The 25,106-nt window shown below is 47.5% G+C and overlaps 1 protein-coding gene across 13 annotated transcripts in view; it reads right to left on the bottom strand.

The window, feature by feature from the left end:
* Positions 1–25,106, bottom strand: part of LOC147020944 (acidic leucine-rich nuclear phosphoprotein 32 family member B-like) — a 54,641-nt gene that overhangs the window by 17,717 nt on the left and 11,818 nt on the right. For all 13 annotated transcript variants that reach the window (XM_085890648.1, XM_085890657.1, XM_085890654.1 and 10 more), the window contains exon 6: positions 11,103–11,271. In XM_085890648.1, the coding sequence (XP_085746774.1) occupies positions 11,103–11,271 (169 nt within the window). The remainder of the gene's footprint in view (positions 1–11,102; positions 11,272–25,106) is intronic.

The raw sequence follows: 25,106 nt of genomic DNA, 5'->3' as shown, positions 1-25,106 counted from the left end.
AGGCACGGTGTGTGGATGAGGAACCGCGGGTGAGTGCCCCCGCGCGTGTGAGTGGTGTGGTTTGTGTGAGGGAAATGGCACGAGTGAGTGGAAGGCCGCGAGTGAGTGGAGCCACGTGTGCGAGGGAGATGGCATGCGTGAGTGAACGGCCGAGTGCAAGGGAGACCGTGTGTGTGAGAGAGCGGTATGTAAGGGAGATGTCGGTTAGCATGTGTGAACATGCAGCCGCGTCTCCCGGTGTGAGTTTAATGGTGAGGTGTGTTAGCGTCGTAACACGCGGGAGTGCGTGTGTGGAATGGCGACGACGGCGACATGTGAGGAAAGAAAGCCGAGTAGCGGCTGTAGTTGTTTCGGGGACCGTGCCGGGTTCACCCAGCAGTGAGCACGAGGTCCGTGCTGTGCAACGCACGAGGCCCCCACGTGCTCGCTTGCGAGAGTGAAGTCCCGGTCCGGAAACGCACGCGGTGGATTTGCCGATCCCGCGGACGGACAAAGCTTAGGCAGGTAAACGGATTTGGACCGGACGGGTTCTCCACGCGATCGTGTGTGTTAAGCTCCAACGGGCAAAGCACATGTGTTCGCGTGGGGAACCCCTCGAGACGTGGGGCTTGTGTTTTTTTTATGCGCACGGTGACGCCATGGCTGCACGTGGGGTTGGAATCCGGCAGGAGGGGTATCCCTGCCGGATGGTACCGTCCAAGGAGGGACGAGGAACACGTGCAGCTGCATGACGTCACAGGCATGTGCAAAGTGCGCGAGCTGCGAGTTGCCGCGCTGGTGCTGCGCATGGAAAAAAAAAAAAAGAAAAAAAAAAAAGCAAGCCTCACTTTCGGGTGCAAGACCCCCTTGACCAGGGCACAGGATGTAAACTAGTGAGGGGGAAGGGTTAGCTTAGCTAGACCGGCTCCATGGGGCAGGGGTAAGTCCTCATGGGGCCCGTGGAATGGATTAGTTAGAGGGATTGTTAGTCAGATTTAGGTTGGGAAAATGGAGTATGGGATTATTTTGGAGACAGTGACAGACTTGTGGATGTGTAATGGGGACGTAGTTTAGCTACGTAGTGTTAAAAGGAACGTGCTACTAGTTTAAGGGACGACGTGGGAGCACGAGTTAGTTAGGGGAGGTAGTTAGGAGGATGGCAGAGTTCAGCGGTGAGTGTGTTGAAGAGTTGTGAGGTGAGTACATGATGAGTGAGTGAGGCCAGCGGGTCTGTGTGTATGGAGCGAATGGGGAATGCATGGTGCGATGAGTGATTGGGGGGAGGAGTGACTCCCGCCCAAGGGACCCCGGGGTCAGAGTAAAGTGAGTTAGCTGGGTTAGTCAAATTGAAAAATGGAGGTCGTTTTGTTGTTGGTGGGAGTGTAGGCTCGAAACCCGTTTGGAGGGGTGCAGGAGCCCTGTTGACGGGTTGGGAGCGTGGCTGCGAAAGGTGAGTATCGCTGAGTGGGTACCCCGGGCACCAGGCGAGTCGGCCGTGGTAGGCCAAGGGCCCATGGGGGGCAGGGATAGCGTAGTGGGCACGGGTGCGCCTGCTTGGTGCAGGGGCCCGGGGCGCCATTAGCCGCGTGGGCAGTCTTGTGGGCACGGGTGACCCTCGGAAAGGGGCCTGGGAAGCCAGCCTGCCACGTGTGCGTTTCAGGGGAGGTGCCATGGAGGGCACTCCCCGGTGTTAGGGAGCTGGTAGGCTCGGAGGCAGTGTAGTGCCCGGGGGTGCCATTGTCGGAGAATCGGCAGAGGGTCGTGCCTGCCAAAGGGAGCCATGTGTCCCAGCCATGAGACCGTGTGAGGGCACGGAGAGAAAATTGGGGGGCGAGGCCCGAAATTGTGAGGACACCAACACAGGCGACGTGAATCTGGGTTGTTAGAACCAATAGCTTAAGCGCGAGGGGCTTGTTGAAAGCCCCGGGGTAGTTTAACAGTTAAATGGTTAGGGTAGATAGGAAGTGTACCCCTCCGCACCATCCATCCCCTCGCTCTCGTTGTGGGCCGCTGGACCCACTTTGGGTTAGATCGCTGAAGTCTGGGGAGGCCATCCTGAGGCTTCGTTGGGCCTCGACACAGGACGCTAGCTCTCCCTTATCCCCCTCCGGGAAGGGAACGTAGGGGTTGGGAGTAGGCAAGGTGACAGGATAGGTTAGCCGAACAAAGACGATAAAGGGGGTTAGGGGACGATTTATAGTGGGGAAGTAAAAATAAAAAAATAAGTTGGGGCTAAATTGGGGTTTGACAAATTAAGGGAGTGGGTATAGACAGTGACAGGCAAAGGCGATAGGTTGGGAGGGAGACCGTAGGGTAGGTCCGAGCCCGCCTTCCGAGTGGCCAGCACCACCGCACTCCCTCCACCAACCTCAACTGAATGGCAAAGACTGGCCAGCTTCATCTGCTGGCTGCGTTGCTGCAAGGCAAAGGCCGGCCCACTTCATCGGCAGCTGTTGTTTTGCTGCAAGGCCTGTGCCGGCTGGATCGTCTGCAGCTGCTGTGCTGCAAGGCCTGTGCCGGCCAGTTCATCTGCCGGCTGGGTTTGCCTGCAGCGGCCTTCTTCTGTGGGCTGTGTTTGCCTGCTGCCTTTGCCATGCCATGCCCACTGCCCACGTTCACCGGCCCCGTTCAATTTTGCTTTGCCCCCCCCCCCTGTTCATTTCCATGCGCGCCGGGATCATCGTAAAAGCAACAGTTTGCAAGCTGCAAGAACTGCCCTGTTGGCAGCTACAACACGGGCCTGCAGTGGCGGCCCGTGCACCGTGTTTGCGTCCATCCATTCATCCATCCATTCGTTGTGTTCATTGCGTGTGCCACTTGAGCTGGCACGGAGACTGTGTTTGTGCAGCCCATGCACCGTTGTGGTTCACTGCGTTCAGTTCAAAAGGGAAGGCCTTGGACTGCGTGTGAGCAGCCGGCCACGTTCCCTGTCACCTGCATTGTTTGAGTCAGAGACTGCATGCGAGCAGCCTGGCTCCCTGCTAACTGCTTTCTTTTTGCAGAGTTCATTGATCCTGGGCCATGATTTAGTGTAAAATTTGTAAGTTAAGGTTAAGATGTACTGTACATATGAGTGCACCCCCGGCATGTCTGTCTTAGCGCCGGCAATTTTATTTAAGTCGTCCGTGTGAGTGAGTTTGTTTAAGTAGTTACTCAGCCCTCAGGTTATTTATTTTGGGGACACGAATACCATGAATGTCGCACTCAGGGATCCGTAGGTAAAATGTACTCGGGGAAAACTACACATGATGGCACACGAAAATTTGACGACTCGGGACGAGTCTGTAAAAAGGGGAGGGGGTAGTGTTGTGGTTGACGAAATTCGCAAACCACCATTCAGGTCCCTTAGGTGAGATATCTCTAAGTATATGTGTAGTTAGGCCCAAACCCGTTGTTTCGAGGGAATAAATGTCATTCATTCGGGCTGCGACCCTTCTAGATAGCCGTTTTTCTTTTACTATCTTTATTTTGGACCAGCCGCCATTACTACCACCACCAACCACGTCTCAACAGCCATCACACAACAACCACCAACCGCAACGCCGCTTCACAACAACAGCCACGACCTTTACCGTCACAACTCGCCCTCGCAACCATCGCATCACCGTCATTCCCACGCCGCTTGTGGGCACCGATACTGGACTCGTACAGGGCGCGCACCGAGCAGGGGTGCAAAAGCGCCGGCCTTTCCGAAGAAAACGGATCAAAAACGACTCACGCCCACTTCTGTTCCGTCCTATCGGCGAGCGTGGGGCGATTTGGCCCCGCCTCCAGGTGCGTTGGAGTAATATCGCTATATGCAAATTCATGGATCAAAAAGCATTCACGCCCACTTTTCCTCGGTCCAATGGGGAGCCAGTTAGAGGTTAAGGGTCAGAGGGAAAGGGTCGAAGGTGAAGGAGCAAGGCCACGGGGCATATAAGGGGCCGCGCTCGCCAAACAGAGCAGTTCGGAGGGGAGAAGTTAAGAGTTCGGAGTCAGTGAAGAGTTGGGACGAGTCAAGAGAGGAGTCGGAGAAGGCGGTTGGACGGAGCTGTGGAGAGGTGGCGGCGGCGTTTTTCTCCTGTTTCCCAACAACCCCCTCCTGTTTCCCCCCCGCGCTGAGATAGTGCGAGAAGGGGGCCCCGTTCCCACCCCCTACCAGACTGTCCGCGAGGCCCGCGGAGTTGGGGCGCCACCGTCATCTTGCGGCTCATCATCAGACGGGTAGGCCCGACGCGGTCTCGGCCCCAGGCCCGCCTACCCCCCTCATCCTTGAGGGTGGTCCTTTTCTTTTGCTTTGAGTGTATGTGTTGTCGGCGCCGTCTGTGAAGTAAAACTGTATAAGTGTTGCCGTGTGCTCGGTAGTCGGTTAGATCTGCATTGTTGCATTTGCTTTTTGTGTATTATTGTGCTTCTTCTTCTTTTGCATTTGCTTTTGGTGTAATTGTATATGTGTGCTTTCCGTTCATCGCGAAATAAATGTGCCTTATGTTGAACTGTTTTCCCGTTTCGCTTCGTCTTTTCCTTTATTGAATCTCCATCTTACTTCACGTAAAGGGTTGGTCGTGGGCTAAAACGCCCGATAATTAATCGAACCGTCGAGGCCGACGATAACACCGCTCGGTTATCCCGATAGTACGGAACGGGTCGCTTAAAGTGGTCCGTGTCCGAAGTCGACCTGCGGCGAGGTGCGATCGCCCGGTCTACCCTCCGTGTGGGTACTTAGGTAGGTCGAATTTGGCGAGCAACCCTATCCCACGCGGGGGGCCGATTGGCACGATCGTGGTGAGGCCGAAAGGTCCACCCGTGACTAGTTCCCGGCGTTAGTCCGAGAGGGTCACGACTGGATTGTCCGTCCGGTGGGCGACGTGCCGCGATTCGAGTTACGTGGCCGTTCGCACGCCGGCGGGCGCGAATCCGCAACAATATATATACATATAGATACATATATTAATTCAGTGTCCCAACGGGGCTTGAACTCAGGACCTCTTGGGTCCCAAGCCACTGCCCTTACCACTGCGCCAACACCAGGCTATAAATAAATCAAATCAAATCAAATATAAACAAATAATAAATGAAATATAAACAAATCTACATTTGCTATTATCTCTGGACGTAATGCAGCTATTGACTTGATTCTGGGATCTAAATGTATGTTTTTGGGGGCAAGGAATCCAATGGTACCATTTTCAACTTCATATTATCTATCACAGTCTGTTATATAATTTTATTTGGAAATTATCCAGGCAAATATTGGATTCAACACAATACTTTGAAAATAATGTCTTGGTTCTGTAAATGTCTTAGGTATAGTACTGACATGCTCATGGTCTAGTATTTGAGGCTAGTTGTACTGGTATCTGAGGCTCTGTATATACCGGTACTGAAGATACGTGTACATAAACAGTGTCATGTTAACAAGTTCAGCATTGCCACAAGTACATGTATGTTGTTGACTCGTCATGTGCAGTCCCCTTCACACACACAGAGGGCTGTGCACTGAAGGGCAGCCTTTTTTGCACTTGCAGCGCCTCACACACCCTTTCTTGCACTTGCAAGAAACCAGCTCAATGCAGCTGTGAGCTGCCTCAGTTAGCCTGGTCCAGTAAGGTGTGTACTGTCCTTCTCCAGTCCTTGACCAACCCCAGTTGGTTGGTGGAGGGAGCTCTGGTGCTGGCAGTAGTATCTGACCCCACACATGTCCACCTTGATACACTGCCCTCTTGACATGTTCCTCCAGAGCTGCCTTCATTGGAGGGATGAGCTGCACATTGTTCTTCCTTGCGAAGAGTTTCCTCCTGGCCTTGTAAATGTCTGTGCATTTGCTGGTTCGATCATACAACAGGATCATGAACCTCTCGATGATGCGCATTGCATCGTCTGGTATGTCACGAGGTGCAGAGGACAGCAGCAGCAGCGCCTCAGTGAGTTCTGGCAGTACTGTCCAGACTGCCCACGCAGTCTTCTTGCCATCTCTATGAAAACTAGACACAGTGTCGCATCCAGTTAGAGCGTGGAACATTGGCAGTGTACGAGCCTTCTCTCGTCCCAATCCAGCTGCTATTTCGTGTGCTGCTAGGTATCGGAAACTCTGGCCTGTTCCGAATGCCAGCCACAGTTTGTCTTCTGGTTGCAACTCCTGTGCCAGGGACACTGTGAGCACCACAACATCGGTGTCTACAGTCCGGATGAGTATTGCATGGTGTCCATGCTGGACTGCGAGATGCATGGAGCAACATCCGACTGTCAGCTTCTTCATGGTTACATGGGGGTGAGTGAGGTCAGATCTGGCAGTAGTGGCTTGCTGAGCACTGCCTCCATCAGTAATGACGAGTTGCTTGTGCTCCTGGTCAAACCATTCCATGAAAGCTGCTGAGAGGAACCTGAACAGCTCGGTTCCCATCCTGGAATTCTTCGATCACCCTGGCAACTTCTGGTCCCGCAACCATCCAGCGACGTAGGGCACTAGGGTTGTCAGTGAGCCCAACTGCTCCACCGTCCCCTTTGATGCAGGCATTATTCTGCTCATGTGCCTGGTCAATCGGGATTGAAGAGAACACCCTCTGCGTTTTCTGAACGGTGAAGTGGCTTTCCCTGAATTTCCTGGCTACATCTGGGTGTTTGATGGTGAGTTCGGCCATGTCATTCAGGTGCACTGGTATCCACCCAGCATAGTGGGTGTGATCCAGTGCATGGAACCAGGGGACCAGCTCTGTCAGAGCATTGAGGTACATCATTAATGATCCCTGCCTGAGAGAACGCACATACACGAGAACCAACAGTTCTAGTTCCAGCACGGTTGCCCAGTAGTGAAACTGGGGGATGTGTTCTCCTCTCTGGCAACACCAGTCTTCAAACTCCGGAAGGTCCTCTGCATCCCCAGTTTCTCCCAGACAGTCGTGGTTGTAGGCACGGTGTTGCAGGATGTACAGTGCTGCTGCAGTCACTTGATGTGAATTTATATTTTAGACTGCCAGTATATATGAGCTTGTCTGAGTTGTTACTAGTGATTTAGTATAGTTTTTTTATTTATATTTACAGAACTAAGACATTAATTTCAAAGTATTGTGTTGAATCCAATATTTGCCTGGATAATTTCCAAATAAAATTATATAACAGACTGTGATAGATAATATTAAGTTGAAAATGGTACCATTGGATTCCTTGCCCCCAAAAACATGCATTTAGATACCAGAATCAAGTCAATTGCTGCATTACGTCCAGAGATAATAGCAAATGTCGATTTCAAGTGGCGGCCATTTTGAAATCCAATATGGCGGACATAAAAAGAGAATTTCAAGTGGCCCAATATCTGAAAATGTTCGCAACACATTAATGTACATTTGTGCCAAATTTGGTGCTTGTATCACAAAATACACAATTCTTTTGAATATTTGGGCGAAGCCGCCCCACTAATTAATCAGCAGATATACTCTGGCAACTGGGAGAATGACAAAGGAGCAGGAAGATTGAAAAACAGAGCTTGATGGGGCAGGGATCGACAAGGAAGGTTCATTGCAATGGCGAAGAAGAAGTCAAATTAATTAGGAAGGAGAACGAGTTATCATCAATGCCCAAAATCAGACACTACATGCATGCCTTTGAGAAGATGGCGGGATTGAGGCAATCGGACAAATGCAGGTTTTGTCAGGAAGAAACAGAAAGTACCAGCCACCTCCTTTTGGGATATTTAAAAATAAAAATAAAACTCGTGTCAAAACAGCTGTACATAGAAAGACCCGACAGTGTCTGCAGAGAAATCCACTGACATCTGCAAACATTTCAACATCCTGGTCCCAGAATAATCATGGAAATACAAACCAAATCCAATCGTTGAAATATTGGCATCCTTGCACTTTTTTCAAGTAATACACCATTTCTTCCAGAAAATTGTTGAAATTTAAAAATACTTTGGTCTCCACAAACGTATTTCTCAATGGTTTGCAGTGGAACAAAACAACAAAAATAACAAAACCAATGTCACCCGCAGGGTGACCCGTATCTTGCCAAAAGGTGACCACGTATGACTTCTTTAATGTCACACTGAGGTGAACAGAGCTGCTATCCACCAGGAATATCTGCCTACGAGAGATTCCGATGAGAATCGTTCTACAGAGTAACCATGAAAAATATGCTTTTGCCTCATAACGTCACCAAATGACGTCATAATGTCTCAAGCTTGACATATCTAGAAAGCACTCAGAGGTGTTCAATTTGAGGTACTACACAATATGGTTCCTAAAACTTGAAAATTTGACCTTGGGGTCAAATATATTTGACCTTAGGCGCTAACCACGAAGGTCAAGGCCAATCGCCATCAGAAATTAATTAGCTGAGTGCCAGACCATGAACTATATTCCCATGAAGTTTGAAGACGATCCGATCAAAATTACTCAAAAAATAAGGGTTTCGTCGACTCCCCTGATTTGCGACAAAGTAACCTTGACCTTCAAAATTTTATGCGCTGAAAGGGACCTCTATAGGCCTCTGATATGCGAAGTTACAAAAATTTCCAATGATAACTGTGCTCTGCAGAATGATTTATACGTGATTACAGACCAAAAAAAAACAAAAAAAAACATGAAGGTCGAGGCCAATCGCCACCAAAAATTAATCAGCTGAGCACCAGACCATGAACTATATTCCCATGAAGTTTGAAGACGATCCGATCAAAATTACTCAAAAAATAAGGGTTTCGTCGACTCCCCTGATTTGCGACAGTGACCTTGACCTTCAAAATTTTGTGCACTGAAAGGGACCTCTATAGGCCTCTGATATGCAAAGTTACAAAAATTTCCAATGATAACTGTGCTCTGCAGATTTTTTTTTTGTGATTACAGACAAAAAATAAAAATAAAAAATAAAAATACAAGCTGACTAACATCCTGCAAAAACCGTTTTGGCAAGATAAAAAAATAAATAAATAAATTAAAAAATAAAAATAAAAACTTACTAAATCTTAACTTGTTCCACACAGAAATCCTAAAATGTCCCGGACAATATTAATTAATGGCACCGTTTTATCAGAAGAAATTAGAAATAATTAGATTTCAAGTAGGTGATGCTCCTTTACTTTGGAAATGAACTCACCTGTGGTGAGTTGCAGGTGCCTGCAATATAAAAATCACTCATTCAACCAGTTTGAGTAGACAACAGGAGTCATTCTGCTGTTTGTGTCACTGTGTGTACGGCAATGAGTACGGAGAAAAGAAAGGAAACCAGAGAATTGTCTGAAGAGGTCAGACACAAGATTTAGCCAAGCATGGACAATCTCAAAGCTACAAACAAGTCCATCTCTTAATGTTCCTGTGTCCTTAATGTTCCAGGAAGAAATGTTATCAGGAAGTTTAAGGCCCATGGCACTGTAGCCAACCTCCCTGGACGTGGCTGCAAGAGAAAGCTTGATCGAAGATTGCAGCGAAGGATTGTACGAATGGTGGAGAAAGCACCTCGATCAACTGCCAAACAAATTCAAGTTGACCTTCAGACACAAGGTACGACAGTTTGAACTCGCACCATCTGTGGCTAACTCAATGAAAGGGGGTTCTATGTTAAGAGATCCAGGAGGATCCCACCGCTGAGAGAGAGACAAACGAAAGCCTGACTGGAGTTTTCCAAAACACACCTGAACAAGCTAAAATCCTTCTGGGAGAATGCCCTGTGGACAGATGAGACCAAATTATAGCTTTTCGGTGAAGCACATCATATCTGTTTACAGAAAACAAAATGAAGCCTTCATAGAAAAGAATACCTTCCATACAGTCAAGCATGGAGGAGGTTCAGTGATGTTTTAGGGTTGCTGTGCTGCCTCTGACACTGGATGCCTTGAATGTATACATGGCATCATGAAATCAGAAGATTATCAAGGAGGCATCTTGGAGCACAATGTTCAACCCAGTGTCAGAAAGCTGGGTCTCCGTCGAAGGTCAGGGGTCTTGCAGCAGGACAATGACCCCAAACACACTTCAAAGCACCCAGGAATGGTTGAAGACAAAACGCTGGACTGTTCTGACGTGGGCAGCAATGAGTCCAGATCTCAATCCCATTGCACACCTGTGGGCAGATCTGAAAACAGTCATTGGGAGAAGGCACCCTTCAAATCTGGGAGAACTGGAACAGTTTGCACAAGAAGAGTGGGACAAACGACCAGTAGAGAGGTGAAGGAAGCTCATTCATGGCTGGAGGAAGTGCTTGACTGCAGTTATTTTGTCCAAAGGCTGTGATACCATATATTCAGTCGAGAGTGTCAATAATTGTCAGTCATTTATTTTTATTTTCTGAGTTAAGGATATATTAAGTTCTGAATGAAAAACAAAGGTTCTGTAATATGAATAATGAAATGAAGAATTGTGGAGACAAAATACTTTTGTCAATTTCAACTTATTTTTTAGAGAAAATTGAGAGTTATTTGAAAAAGTGCAAGGGTGCCAATATTTTTGGCCATGACTGTATGGAAACACATATACATCATCACACCATTTGAAAGCCATTATCCCTGAACAGGGGTCAGCTTTTGGCGGGCTCCAATCATGGTACCCTTTATTGTGGCAATGTTTTTTACGGCCGGATGCCCTTCCTGATGCAAACCGTTCAGTCGCCTTCGACACGCAGGGATAATTACCAGTATACTGGTTACTAGTATACTGGTGCTCATTTCGCCGACCTTCGGAAGGATGACAGGCTGAGTCAACCCCCCTGATGCCAACTCAGCGGCCAGCAGAGCTCAAACTCAGGACTCCAAAGATCCCAACCACCGCGCCACACCAGGCTCATATACACACACATAGTGTATAAAAATAATTTTTGGAGATATAATTATATATAATTATGACTGCTTTTTTTTTTTTTTTACATTTGTGCTGTATGTATAGAATTTTGCTTTAATTCTTTTTTTTTTTTTTGATTCAAGCGTCTCGGAATACACCCAAGGGGAGTTGGTCATTGTTGCTTTCAACATACCAGTCCCTCAATTACACAATTCCCACAAGCCACTTTGTGACTTTTCAGAATAACCATCATACACCAACATTTAATTCCACTGGGAATTTCAAAAAGCCTTTATTTTGTTAGTTTTTGTGAAACTGCAGTCACGGCTTAAGAAACAACAAGAAAAGGTACAAAGCATGCAATTCCAACCTCACCTCCATCGTCATCACCATCTTCTGAATCTGGTTCTAGAGCCCCCAGCCTGTCGGCACCGTCGAGATAAACAAGATGTGGAAGGATTTCAAAGACGCTTTCTCTTATGCCAGCAAGATTTGCCACCTCACAGCCCATTAGCTCGAGGCGCTGCAGCTGAAGAAGGTTTTTCTAAAGACAAAACGTTTCATGGGAAGAAAGACACATACATACACGTTATGTATTTTTATTATAAATCATTGGCTGGCCGAGTAGCTAAAGAGCAACACAAACTTTCCTCCAAGCTCTCACACCTGGGTTTGAATCTCGGCCCAGCTTTAAACTCTCATCTTAGTGTTTAACAGGCAGGGTGATTCATCAATGCGTGTGCCGTCCCTCGGATGGACATTAAACTGGGCGTCCCATCTGCCCACATTAACTGGGGATGTTAAAGATCCCACGGTGTCCTTCGCAAAGAGTAGACGAGTTATCACCGGCACCATGAACAAATTCCATATTCCTGCATCAGCAGCACAGCCACGCACCCACGTGGTGCCCACGCAGCGTTCAAGTATATACATAAACGGTTGCCCACTTCAAGGACTTCCCTGCTGGATAATGCATCCAAGGCCTTGATGCCATCCAGATTGGAAGTCCGAATCGGCCCAGAGTTACGTCAATCAGGTGTCGCACGTCTTATGCTAACAAATTACAAATGATACCTGATAATTGTGAGAGGAAATTCTTGCCAAAAAGGTTTTTTTTCCCCCCTCTGTTATTATTATTGTATTTTATTTTTTTTTGATACCCCATGGTAAAAACAAAATTGTTTGGCCGAGAAGGTGGAAGCAGTCAGTCTACATACCATTACCAATGACGGGGGATGTAATAGAATAGAATGTTCAAATAACCGAATCATTGCCTTGATTTCACAAGCTTACCAAAGATCATTCAACACAGAATAGAAGCCTTCATGAAGGGAGCAATGCCGATTGATAAAGCAGATTTCGGAAGAGGAAGAGGTACGAGAGATCAAATCGCAAATCGGAGGTGGATCATGGAAGAAGCAATGGAATGGAATATCAAAGGAAGGTGCATCTCTGTTTTATAGATTATATCAAAGCTTTTGATTGTGTTTATCATGAACTGATATGGATTATGCAAAGAGAAATGGGGATGTCTGAGCACTTCAGGTGAGGTCAGGAATGGGAGCTTGCGCCGGAGCAGCACATCACTGCGTCCAACTTTCCGCTAGTACTCCAGGGACCTCCATCTGGCCATTCCCCATGCAGATGCCTGGCCCATCCCCATCTCCTTGAGATGCTGATCAACCTGCCGCAACCACGAGGCACGTGGTCAGCCAATTAGCCTCTTCCACTCAGGAGGCTCCCTTGCTGAGAGAATCTGGTGAGCAGGATCAGCGTCACGAAAACGTGTCACATGTCCATACAGCTGCAGCTGACACTCACGGACTATGCGGGTAACAAATCTCATTTGAGGCTCGTTCAACACAAAATCTGACCAGCAATAGCCAAGGATGATCCGAAGAGACGTGGTAATAAAGGAATTACATCTCTGTCACAGATCCCTGGTCAGAGTCTAAGTCTCACATCCATAGAGCAAGACTGGAAGCACCAAGGACCTGAAGACTCGGACTTTCTTCCTCCTGCACAGGTACCATCAGCGCCACACCCCATGATCCAGTGAATCCATGACTCCCCAGGCCCAACCCAAACGTCTGTTGACCTCTGGCTCACAGCCAGCAGAGACAAGAATATCACTGCCAAGGTAAGTGAATCTCTCTGTGACCTCAACATCCTCACCACAAACAGGTAGAGACAAGATAGCAGCATCCAAGATGTCATTGAAAGCCTGGATCTTAGTTTTGACCCAGGAAACCCATAATCCCAGTGGCTTAGAGGCCTCATTCAGCACCTTGAGGGCCCCCAAAAAGATATACATTTCCACAAAAATGACTGCATCATCTGCAAAATCAAGGTCAGATATCTTGAGACTCCCAAACAATGCACTGCAACTTGATTTGTCCGACATCTTCCCCAGAATCCAGTCCGTACAAGCACTGAAAAGTGTCGGGGCCAGTACACAAAACTGAGGAACTCCAGTAACAACTGGAAATAAGTCAGAGATGGTTTCACCACATCTCACAGCACTCTCAGTACCAGAGTAGAGGTCAGACATCGAATTGATCAGTTTTGGTGGCACCCCACGAAGACCAAGAATCCTCCAGAAGGCATCTCCATTCACTGAATCGAACGCTTGGCAGAGATAAACAAAGGCTATGAGCAGCCCTGCCGAAACCCTCATCTGCATTTGTTGAGGAATCAAAGAGCAAGGACATAGTCAATCGTTGAGCTCTTTGGTGGAAAGCCTGACTGCTCTGGGAGTTGGTGCTCAAGCAGATGGTGGTGAACCCAATCAAGAATTATTTGAGCAAAGACCTTGCCCGGCATGAAGAGCAGCGTCACCCCTCAGTAGCTGTTGCAATCCTGGCGATTATCCTTCCCCTTCCAGAGAGGGACAACAAGGCCCCTCTTCCAGTCAGTTGGGAAGATGCCTGTACTCTAGGCAGAGCACAGAACTGCATGCAATGACATGAGTGCAGCATTTCCACCAGTCATGAGTTCAGTATGGATGCCACAGATCCCAAGAGCTTCACCACCATTCAAATGCTTCGCAACAGCACGCGTTTCAACAATCACAGGTGGTTCACAGTCGATTTGAGGGTCAGCAATAGTGATAGTAACACCCTTGACATCCAACTCAAAGCAACCGGCCCAGGGGGCCTTCACTTTGGACCCCTCTGTCAAGAACCCACCAGCACCACCCACCGCTCAAACTGCTGTGCACCAAGGGACGGGTTTGGAAGAACACAATGCACAAATTCTTCGAGAGCAGGACGAGAATCACTTGACTGCAGGTGATGCTCTACCCCTTCACAAATTCCTCACACATCGGCCTCCTTGTCCACCCTCAGCAGATGTACAGTTTTATGCCTCAATTTCCTGAACAGCTCAGCTCTACCATTAAGCCTGCCCTGCAACTCTGGTCTGTGGTTGCCAGCATCCCTTGGGAGACAAAGTTCTTCTTCGTCTGATGGTGGGTACCGACACATCCACCAGCAACATCAAGAACGGTGGTCTTGAAGGCACTCCACAACTTTTCAGGATTCCACAAAACACTCAGACCCCCAAAATCCCCACTCAGCTGCACTCTCATCCTTGAGCTTGCAAACATCCAGCCAAGGCTGGGATGGTACCATTCTCCCAGATTTGAACTGCAAGTTCAGAGTTGCTATAACAAACCTGTGGTCGGTAGAGAGGAACTGAGCACTCCAGTAGACCCTTCAGTTCTGGATCATCCTCCAGCGACCATCAACGAGGACATGATGTGATAACCTGAAAACAGGTTCCTCACCTGACAAGTGTGATAAAAAGCCCAAACACTAAACAGCATTAAGAACAGAGTATGGAGTGCAGTGAGTCTTTATAATCAGAACATCCTGAGGAAATCAAACTTGGATGACATGGAGGCTGGAGTCATGATTGGAAGACGATGTCTCAACAATCTCAGGTATGCTGACGATACCACTCTGTTGGCAGGAAGTAAAGAGAACTCGATGAAACTGGTGCAGACGGTGAAGAAGGAAAGTGAAAAACTGGTCTTCATTTAAACCTAAAAAAAAAAAAAGATTAAAATCACGTGAACTGAGAACATCGATGCAATCAGATTAGGAGATGATCAGGTTGGAACAGTGGAAAGGGTCATCTTCCTGGGTTCGAAGGTTGAAATGAGTGGAGAATGTTAAGGAAGGAGAAATGCTTGGTATGGCTGAGGGAAGGAGAGGAATAGGAAGGAACCTTGTGTGTGCTGGATGTATTGGGTATCGGCCACAACCAAGGCGTCTATACCAGAGCTTTGGGGAGCAGCGTAGGTTCAGGATGGTTGGAGAAATCCGATCATGATCATCAGTCACCAGAAAGTGGACCTGACTTCATGGAACGAGATAACCATCAGTATGTTAAAAGCAATAATAGAGTGAACATAATGGCATACGCATGTAATCCAACGACTCGGAGGCTGGGTTGGGGGATCGCTTGAGGATAGGTGTCCTCCATTGTGCCACGCTTATAGACTGTTAGTAGAGTCAAAATATGGAGAAATTGCAAGACAACGTTTGATGGTATTTTTCTTTTCTATCAAGTCTACAGAATAACATATCAAAAGTTGCCAAAAATTGGACTAAAATAAAGGGTCGAGATAAGAGGTTAGAAAAAGATGGCAGCCGATGCGAGCACATGTCTGATATCCACTCATATCTGGTGAATTTAACACTTTCCAACCACTGTAACCCTTTGAACGTCCTCTTTTTTTTTTGGGAGGGGGGGGTTCAGATCATGAAAATGAGTGCAGGGCAAGCACCCAAACTGCCCCTTGTGCCAGAAGGAGTTACGAAGTGAAGACAGTGGATATCGGTAGGAAAGGACATGATGGCACAAACGAGGCAGGTGTCGAGAGAGGAGATGACATCGTTGTAGCAGCTGGAACTGGAGTGCACAGATCTTAACGGATGAATTACGTAAACGAAAGGAACATGGAGAAACACAAGAAACCCAAGTTAGATCAAGAGAAGTGCACACCTCTTGGGTGGACCGTACGATAGTTCGACGGACTGCTTATTCTGTGGGAACAAAGTTGCGGCAAGCAAAATTAGTGTTTATTACGATGCCTATAGCTGTGTTAGAACATATAAAACTTTGTGGACAAGATACTGTCACACTGTAAAACACGAAGTGATAACTGGGCTACCACTGTCCCGGGACGTATTGAATACTTCAGCAAAGAGTTGCACGCTGCAGGCTGTTTGTACCATCATTCATGTGATGTGAATCTTCGCACTCTCCGGGATGTTCCGCTGCAGCACAGGGTAAGGCCAAGTGACAGTAAGCGACAGAAAGTTGGGCAACCAAAGGACACAGACCAAGAAAAAGCATTTCACAGGATGTGCGCCTACTTCGAGGCCAATGATGAACAATTAACTGTTACCGACCTTGCCAACAAGATGAAGGAATATTTGCATGACAGTAATTCTATCACCTACAGCAATCAGTATCTGAAGTCCAAACTCTTTGAACAGTATGGGGAGGATATATCCATGGCTGAAGGTGAGGGGCTCGTTGATATTGTGACTCAGAGAAAACTACAAAGATCCAACGTAATTACTTCAACAGGCCACACGATGACAACGAGGAAGCCCAGAAAAGAAGAATCTTAGAAACCGCCGCCAAAGTCATCAAAAGCGAGCTAAAAACCTTGGTGCCAGGTTTAAAAGACAAGTATCAGAAAGGTACAGACCTTAAACTGGAGTCTGCCATTGACCATGTTCTCCTGAGCTTGCGTTGTCCGCTTCAACATCTTCTCATTGGAAAGGACACCAGTCAGAAAGAAGCGAGTATTGGGCACACAATTATTCAAGCAGTGCGTCCAAGTACTGTCATAGCACCATTACAACTTGGGCTCGCTGTCCAAATGCATCATCACTTCCGATCAAGGAATAATGCACGAACTACACAAGGACTGCGACTGTCCCGGACAGTGTTCGGTAGTTTTTCTACCGATGATTGATGTGTACCCTTGCGACAAGACATGTATCTTCTCCACACCAGAGTACATTTGCAAACTTGCTTCCAAGCATAACGCCCCACCAGCTGTCACTTTCGACCAGCCACTCTTTTGGAAAGCTTCCGAGATAATACATGAGGCTCCAGACAATAGCCCATTTCGAGATGTTGTGCTGTGACTTGGGACCTTCCATACCTTCACGAATCTGTTGGGGGCCATAGGAGTACTGATGAATGGGAGTGGCCTGCAAGACGTCTTGGAGACGATTTACGGTGAAAACGCTGTGGTGCACATGATGAATGAGAAAGCCGTGCAGTGCGCATTTCGGGGACGCCTCCTTGTTTTTCAGTGTCTGATGCACCAGATCGCAGCTAAAGTCATTGCAGACGAGCCAGGATTTGAGATCCTTGTGCAAGAACTTGGCAGACAATATACTATGTTAGATATGAGTGAAATAGACTTGGAAACATTACACAAAAGTGATCGTTTCAAACAGATTTTCCATACACGAGTTTCCAAAAAGTCTGAATTATCAAATAGTTCAAAAATGAGCAAACTATGGCTGAACGACTGTCTGCAAATGTTGGGAGCGGCCCAGGAACTTGGTGAGGCCGATTGCACAGGGTCGTGGTAAATGCACCTCCACGCTATATCCGATATATGCTGCTGCTGGACATCCATCCCAACTATCTAAAGTCTGATAATCTTTACCTACAGAAGATGCAGACGTTAGAAACTGAAAACTCTACAGTATTTTCGAAATTCAGAAACGGATTCCATGTGATCCGATGCACCAAGCAATACTGGGCTGGCCTTCGATCAGACCCTGATGCGGTCCCTTAAAAGGGGGGGGCTGACAAGAGGAAGTGGAATGAGTGAACATCAACGAGCTGTTTGGTCAATGTCTTCTCCTGTATCCTTCACGGATAACTACGCCATGCAGGAATTCTGGAGAACCGTATGCACAACGAGCGAACAGCACAAAGACATCGGCGTCACAAATCGACAAGGACAAGATGGACTTGGCCAAAATTGTCACAATGCTTTAACAGCATTCTCTATTCTCAGATGAAGTGACCCTTCGCAACATCACAGGGATAAATGCTGACAAGGATGTGGATGTGCAGGACCTTTTCATTGTTGGCAGAAACACAGTGAACAAAATGGAAGGACAATCTGTCCTCTCATATTCACACAAACTAAACACTGCAGTGAGGACACTCGCGTCAGCCCAGGCCGTCAAGGATCGAACCAATGATCCAGCACTTATTTCAGAAGTTCCTCGTGGTATCTCAGCCGGGAAATCTGTGCCTAGATGAGGTAATGAAATATGAACTTCCCCATATCCTCCATCCTTGTTTGGAGAAAAGAATCGAAGGCGGAAGCCAGAAAAAGCACAACTTCTGGACGCTATACGATGGCAAGTTACTGCGTCAGAAGATGCTGTTCTTCAGTCCATTCCAAAGACTGAGAACTACGTTCTAGATGGTGGTTCACTTCCACAGGCTGAAATGGACCGAAGGCAGCACCGACAGCTCAATTGCAGACACCAACTCATCTTTCACGCCAGACCTGTACAGCAAAGCCACCGTTGTCTTTGATGGATATGATGGAGGACCAAGTACCAAGGACAATGCGCATCAGCACCAAAAATCGAACTCTGGTTTCAAAAAAAAAAGGTCAAAATATCGGATAAAACACCATTCGTTGGGAGAAAGGAAGATTTCCTCTCAAATGATTTGAACAAACAGGCCCTCATCCACTTGATCTCTGAACGCTTGTGGCAGAAAGGCTGTCATATCATCCAAGCTGAAGGAGATGCAGACTTGGACATAGTGAAAGCATCCATCGCAATGACATCCTACAATTCAACAACCCTGATCAGAGAAGACACAGATCTGCTGGCGTTGCTGCTGCATCATGCAACTACGAAGGACTGCAAGGACATGTACTTTTGGTCAGACAAGGGGAAACCAAATGTTTGGAATATCAAAGTTCTGAAACGGTTGCTTGGTGATGATGTCTGCTCTGATCTAATGCTTGCACATGCCTTCTCCGGATGCGACACTATTTCGAGAATCTTTGGGGTGGGGAAGAAATCCGTTTTCCAAAAAGTCATCAAGAGTGAATCTGTCTTGCGTGCCTGTTCACAGGTCTTTTGCACACCAATGACAGATCAATTTACTGTAGAAACCACCGGCTGCAAGGCGATGGTGTCCTCGTTTAACGGGACCCAATCTGACTCGAGCGTCATTATGCCACAAGTTCCTTTGCAAGAAAGTGACCGCAGCAAAGACCTTCATGACGCCCGAAACATTGCCTCCAACAACCTCAGCCACAAAGCATCACTCTCGGTGAACGTACCTACAAGAAGTCATGGTCTGAATGGGGCTGAGACGTGCAAAGGGGACAAACTTATTCCACTCACGATGCATAATAGACCTGCGCCACACATTCTGCTCAAAATGATCCACTGCAACTGCACTACAGGATGCAGCAGACTGAAACGTAGCTGCAAAACAAACATGGCCTTGAATGTACCAAAGCTTGCGGACCTTGCCAAGAAGGCAACTGCGGTAACGTGGCTATTGAGCCAGTTTCAGATGATGAAAATGAAGACTAAATATTCGGGGAAGGTACGTTTGAATATACGCTCTACAGATCAAATCCAATTTCTCTCGGGTAGACTGTGTAACCCTTTTGGTATTTGAGTATGTTAGTCAGTTTTTGTTTTTGTGTCAATCGTACATTTAGTTCGTTTTACTCAATGCCATATTTAGACCCTTTCTGGAAGTCCATTTTTTGGCAACTTTAAATATGTTGTTCTGTACACAGAATAAAACAAAACAATACCATAAAACGTTTTCTTGCAATTTTTTTTTTTAGAGTCATGTGGCATATTGATCCTATTATGCACAAGGCAGCCTGGCTGATGTGGCCGCACCCAACCCTGATTGTCAGGTCAGGCCAGGTGAGATCTGTGACTTGCTACGGGTATCATGTAAAACCCGTACAAATCTGTTCATGGTTGAGTGTCAGCGACTAAAACTGACCGCCACCACCCGGTCCCTCTGCTGTGGAGGGTGTATGGACATGGACACCCAACAGGATTAAATACAAAACCTGCCAAAGGACAAAGGAGCTCCTTGTGAGCCAACAGCCATCCTATTGTGGTGGCCACTGTCTGTGGACTTCCTCCTGCAGTTGGTTACAAGATTTTCACTCCGGCCACCATAAAACACTTCACTCTGCAAAACGTACCGAGTGCGTTTCGGGGTGTTGCTGAGGTGCTGTCCACCAGACGGCGGTCTTATCGGGTTAACCTGAGGCGTCCCTTCTGGTGGGTGCCTGGAATGTCCTATTCATAAGATATGGGGATGGGCCAGGCATCTGTCTGGGCAATGGCCAGAAGCTCCTGGAGTATTGGCAGAAAGTGGATGCAGCAATGGGCTGTGACATGCTCCAAATGCATGATGTACGCAAGAATAAGTTATAACTGCACAAGCATGGCGCAGCACCTTCATATGTTAGCGAGGCCATGATTTGCTTGGTTTTTTGCTGACTATGGCTAGGACAAACACCAACAACAATTCAGAAAAATCATACAAATAAACGTCAGTTCATGTTATAAGTCATTTCAAGGCGTTGTTTGAAAGCATCAGAATATTTATCCAGAACCAGTCGAGACGAGTTATCACCATCATTATGACCAAATTCCAAATTCCTGCCCTGACCTTCATGGGCACTGCATCAGTTAGGTCATGTGGAGGTGGGTCGGTCCATTCAGTTTCGTTGTGCAGATCACCAATCTAAACGAAATTCACCCTGTACATTCATGAGAACACACCATTGAAATTCCACTTGTTTCCATATGCACAAGTTGACACACTGACAGTTATTACCATTTGAAATTACCGCCGTGAAGTGGGCGTGGCGAGCTTCCAATCGCGGAGGAAACAACAAATCAAGATGGCGGCGCCAATGGTTGTCGTGTGATTTCGACTGGTTTTTGGTCTTTCAACAACCAAACATGCGTTGTTTCATACACGTGGGCACGGAGGATGATGAGAAAGTGACGCAATTCACGGATAAGAGCTGGCGTAAGGTATGAGAGTGTGCGAAGGCTTGGTGCGATGCCACAGATAGTGAAACTATCAATAAATGCCGTTTGCTGGCTGATCAAATTATGAAACTGCTGCCAATTACTGATCCTCCTGCGGATGCCGGCTGTCACCGGTTCTGCTATGCGTCGTTTTGTAACGAGGATCATATAAAACGTGCTGAAACCAGTAAAAGGAAATCAGAAGCCAGCACTACTGCAGTTTCTGCTGGAGCCAGTGACGTGGTGGGCGGACTCGAAAAAGAGGGGCACTCATACCACAAAATACGTAGAAAATCCCTCAGAACCTCTGTAGAAAGGGTGGCTGGCAAATCAGCTGGTGTACTACTAAGAATTTGTATCATATGCCAGAAAAAAAAAAGACAAATTCATCCGTGTCAAAGGAAAATCTCAACGTGATCAGTTGTCCCTGGCAGAAACACAGGATGAAGGAAAGCTGAGGGAAACTGCTGAGCAGAGGAGAGATGAGCGTGATGTGAGAATAATGACAACTATAAAGGATAAAGACTGTGTGGCGCTGGAAGTTTATCACCGGAAATGTTATTATGAGTATGTGAATGACACATACCAAAGACAGAGTGAAAGTAAACTCCAAACTCAGAAAGTGAACTATGACTCAACATTTGACATTTTCTGTGATAAAGTAATCCAGGTAAGACTCATTGATGGAAAGCAATCTGTACATATGAAGAAGTTGTGTGAGATGTTCAATAACCTCTCATTGAATGCAATTGTCATGATCAGGCCAACTACCAGGCAACAAAACTGAAGAAAAGACTGCAGGAACGGTACCCAGACATGATTTTCTATCGTCCACCAAAAATGTCTGAGAGCGAAGTGGTGTACATGAAGGACATTGATATTGGTTCCATTGCTCAGGCTGCTGTTGCAGACAGTAGCTCTACAACAGAAACAGAGTCAACTACAGAGGATGAAGCCAGCCAGGGTCCACAGCAGGGTGACTCAGGCCTCAATTTACATGTTCTATACTCAGGAGCACTCATGGTGAGGGATGACCTGAACAAACACCAAAGTGTGGACATTACATGGCCACCACTTCCTCCTGACTTTGACATTTCAAATGCTGAAAGAGCCATCCCTGTTGCATTGTACAACCTTGTTGCATGGATAGCGGGCCTGTCAGACGAGCCAACCCTGGAGAAATTTGTGGAGCTCCCATGGCATATTCATCTGAAAATGCTCTCTGTTCTTCAAGACATTGTTTCCATAGCGTCAAGGGGTCAGACGTTTACTCTGAAGTCCTATGCATTGGACTGGTTCGACTCGACTGTTCGGACTGCTCAAGAAGCTTGGGCATTGTGTCTCAGTCAGTACTACACAGGCGTTGGAAACTGCTTTGGCACTGTTACAGATTTATCAGGAGGGAAAACTGCCCTCAAAGTGCCTCAGAATTGTACCGACAATATTTGTGTGCGATAACATCGATTTCAGTGAGGACACCCTAACCGGTCATGGAACCACTCACCACACCAATGGATTGATGATTCAAGACGCACCCTCTGAGCCGATTCAGCACGCTCGTCCAGCGACTCCAATTAGCCGTCGTCAGTGGTCATTGGTTGGTAATACGCCACCCATTCTCAAGTATGGTGGTGGGAAAAGGCAAGGGACCACAGCCTTTTACAGTTGACATTGACAACAGTCCGTCACAAGAGGACAGGCTATCTCTGGATGGGCTCTATTACACAATGAAAACGGACGGGCAGTTGCCGACATGAACTGGGTACAACACCCTCCTTCGTCGGGATGAAGAGTTGACCAAGTCAGCCATCATCTACCTTCCCGTGATCGAGGCATCACCCACGGAACTGGACACCGTTTACACGGTCCTACGCCAAAGCATCGATATGGCTGATAAACTGGAACGTGAAGAAGTAGTTCTAGTCTTCGACCTTGCGATCTACAGTAAGGCGCAGGAGATTCGTTGGTTGCACCCGGAGTTGACAGAAAGGTTGGTAATTCGTCTCGGCGAATTCCACCAACTCATGAGCTTCCGAGGCGTGATCGGCAAAAGATTCAGAGACGCAGGTCTGCTCGACCTCATAATAGAGTCTGGTATTGTCGCTCAGCGTTCTGCAAATTCAGTAATAAACGACCACCACGATAACAGAAGTCTGCGCTGTCACAAGCTCGTCTACGAAGCGCGAGGAAGACTATGCTTCCAGGCCTTCATAGACTCCTTCGCAGAGGAGACGGGTGTGCGATTCGAGAGGTGTCTAGAGCGTCTCCAGGAAACGTTTCCGTCTCCGTTGTTCGAACAGTTACTGTCATCGGAAGAGGTCTCAGAAATGTTCACACGCTACAGCGACTTCAGACAGCAGCAATGTACAGCGAGCAAAACATTCACATTCTGGTGCTCCTACTTGGAAATGGTGGAGCTAGCACTCGAGCTTATATGGGAAACTCGTACTTCGAACTGGCCGAAACACCTTGCGATCACGAGAGCGTCGATGCCCTGGTACTTTGCGTACGATCACCTAAACTATGCAAGGTACTTACCCGTTTACTGGCTGGAAATGGCCGGGCAAGAGCACTCCCACCCAGACACCTATCAAGCGTGCATGGATGGCAAATGGACTGCCCAACGGCATACTCGTTATGGATTTAGTAGTGTTGCGTGTGATCAGATCATAGAGCAAACTTTAAAAGGGACAGCAAGACCAGTGGAGGAATCATTGGTTACACTCAGAAAAGCACAGCTGTGAAGAAGTGGATTCTGTCCCAACCAGCACATGCGGAAATCGCAATGAAATGCGAGTCCATAACGAGAAAGGATTTGGATGTGTCGAGCTCGAAGAAGAACGAAGCAGTGGTGGTACAAGTGATGGACGCAGTACTTCAAATGATTAACCCTTTATCCGGCGCTCACCTTGAACTCGTCAATATATATATTTTTTTTTTATACCTTGGTCGAGGCTCGTATGAGAGCAAACACACAACTCACAGCAAGGAGGCATGAGACAAGAGGGGCGGGAGTGGAAGGGACAAAACAGTGGGGAACAGACACATTAGGTGAACTGTGGAAGGGAGAGGGATGGGGATGGGACGGGAAACATGGCGAAGAGAAGATGGACATTTCAGGGACTTTCAGGAAGGAAAGCAGGAGAAATGAAGGAAGTGGGCTTGGGTGGATTATCGGGGGTAGAAAAGATCGAGGATTTGGATGGGGGAAGATAAGAGGTGGTGGTGAACAGCTGTTTTGAAAGCCTGGAGGGAAGAATGGGAAAGAATAGAGTGAGGAAGTTTATTCCAAAGGCGGGAAAAAAGAGGAATGAAAGAGTGAAGATGAGCAGCGATTCGTGATTTTGGTAGTTTTACCAGAAGGGGGTTGTTGGCGGACCTTGAGCGCCCTGTGGAAATGTGGTGGGGACAAATCGCAGAGAGAGCAGGGGGGGGCAAGGCTGGAGAGGAGTCGGTAGAAGACAGAAAGACCACCGACCAACCTGCAGTGATTGAGTGAGAGGCCCAAAGACTCAGCTTCATTGCGGGAGATGCCGATGATCTTAAATGCCCTGGTTTCGACAGCGTTAAGCCGAGAAAGGTGGGAGGCAGGAGCACCAGCCCAGAGGGGAGAGCAGTACTCCATCAGGCTACAGACAAAAGCTTTGTAAGTGGTCAGGAGCTTTATTAGTTTATTTATTAGTTTAAGTGTCATCGCACCGCCAGCCACTTCCGCGGACTTGATGAACGCGTATGTCAAGGGAGAGAATGCTGTCATGCAATTCTTGCGTGATCAGCTTCTCTCGGGTGAGGTCCCATTCTTCAGTCCGATTTCGAAGGCCAAATTGGCAACTTTCTCGAAGACGTGAGGAAAGTCGGCGACTCCCCACCAGCAGACGCCGAAGGTTGAAATTGCGAATTAACGACGTCTTTTCACACGACTGCTGTTGATTGGCGAGAAACGCAATGCAACACTCCACGATCTGCTCGCATACCCACTGGCGAACATATCTTTCCCACTGGCATCCGGTGATGGTTCGATTGCTAAGACGGACAAAGCCAAACTCCGCAACCATATACTGGAACTGTGGCCCGATTGCCGTGTGGACACTCGGCCTATCCAAGGTGCAACGATTGTGGATGGAATGGCCGTTATTCAGGCGATAAAGGCTGGTTCACTGCCTAACACTTTTGGCAAACTGGAAGAGATGGTGCTGAACATCGTACTGGCCAAAGCACGACAAAACCAATCTTCGAGACTGGACGTGGTGTTTGACACTTAACCAAGTGTCAGCATCAAGTGCCT

The sequence above is a fragment of the Eptatretus burgeri genome, chromosome 8, assembly GCF_056783735.1.
Source record: "Eptatretus burgeri isolate ZD-2024b chromosome 8, Ebu_testis_v1, whole genome shotgun sequence".
Classification (NCBI taxonomy): Eukaryota; Metazoa; Chordata; class Myxini; order Myxiniformes; family Myxinidae; genus Eptatretus; species Eptatretus burgeri.
This window is presented reverse-complemented; position numbering and strand designations above follow the sequence as displayed.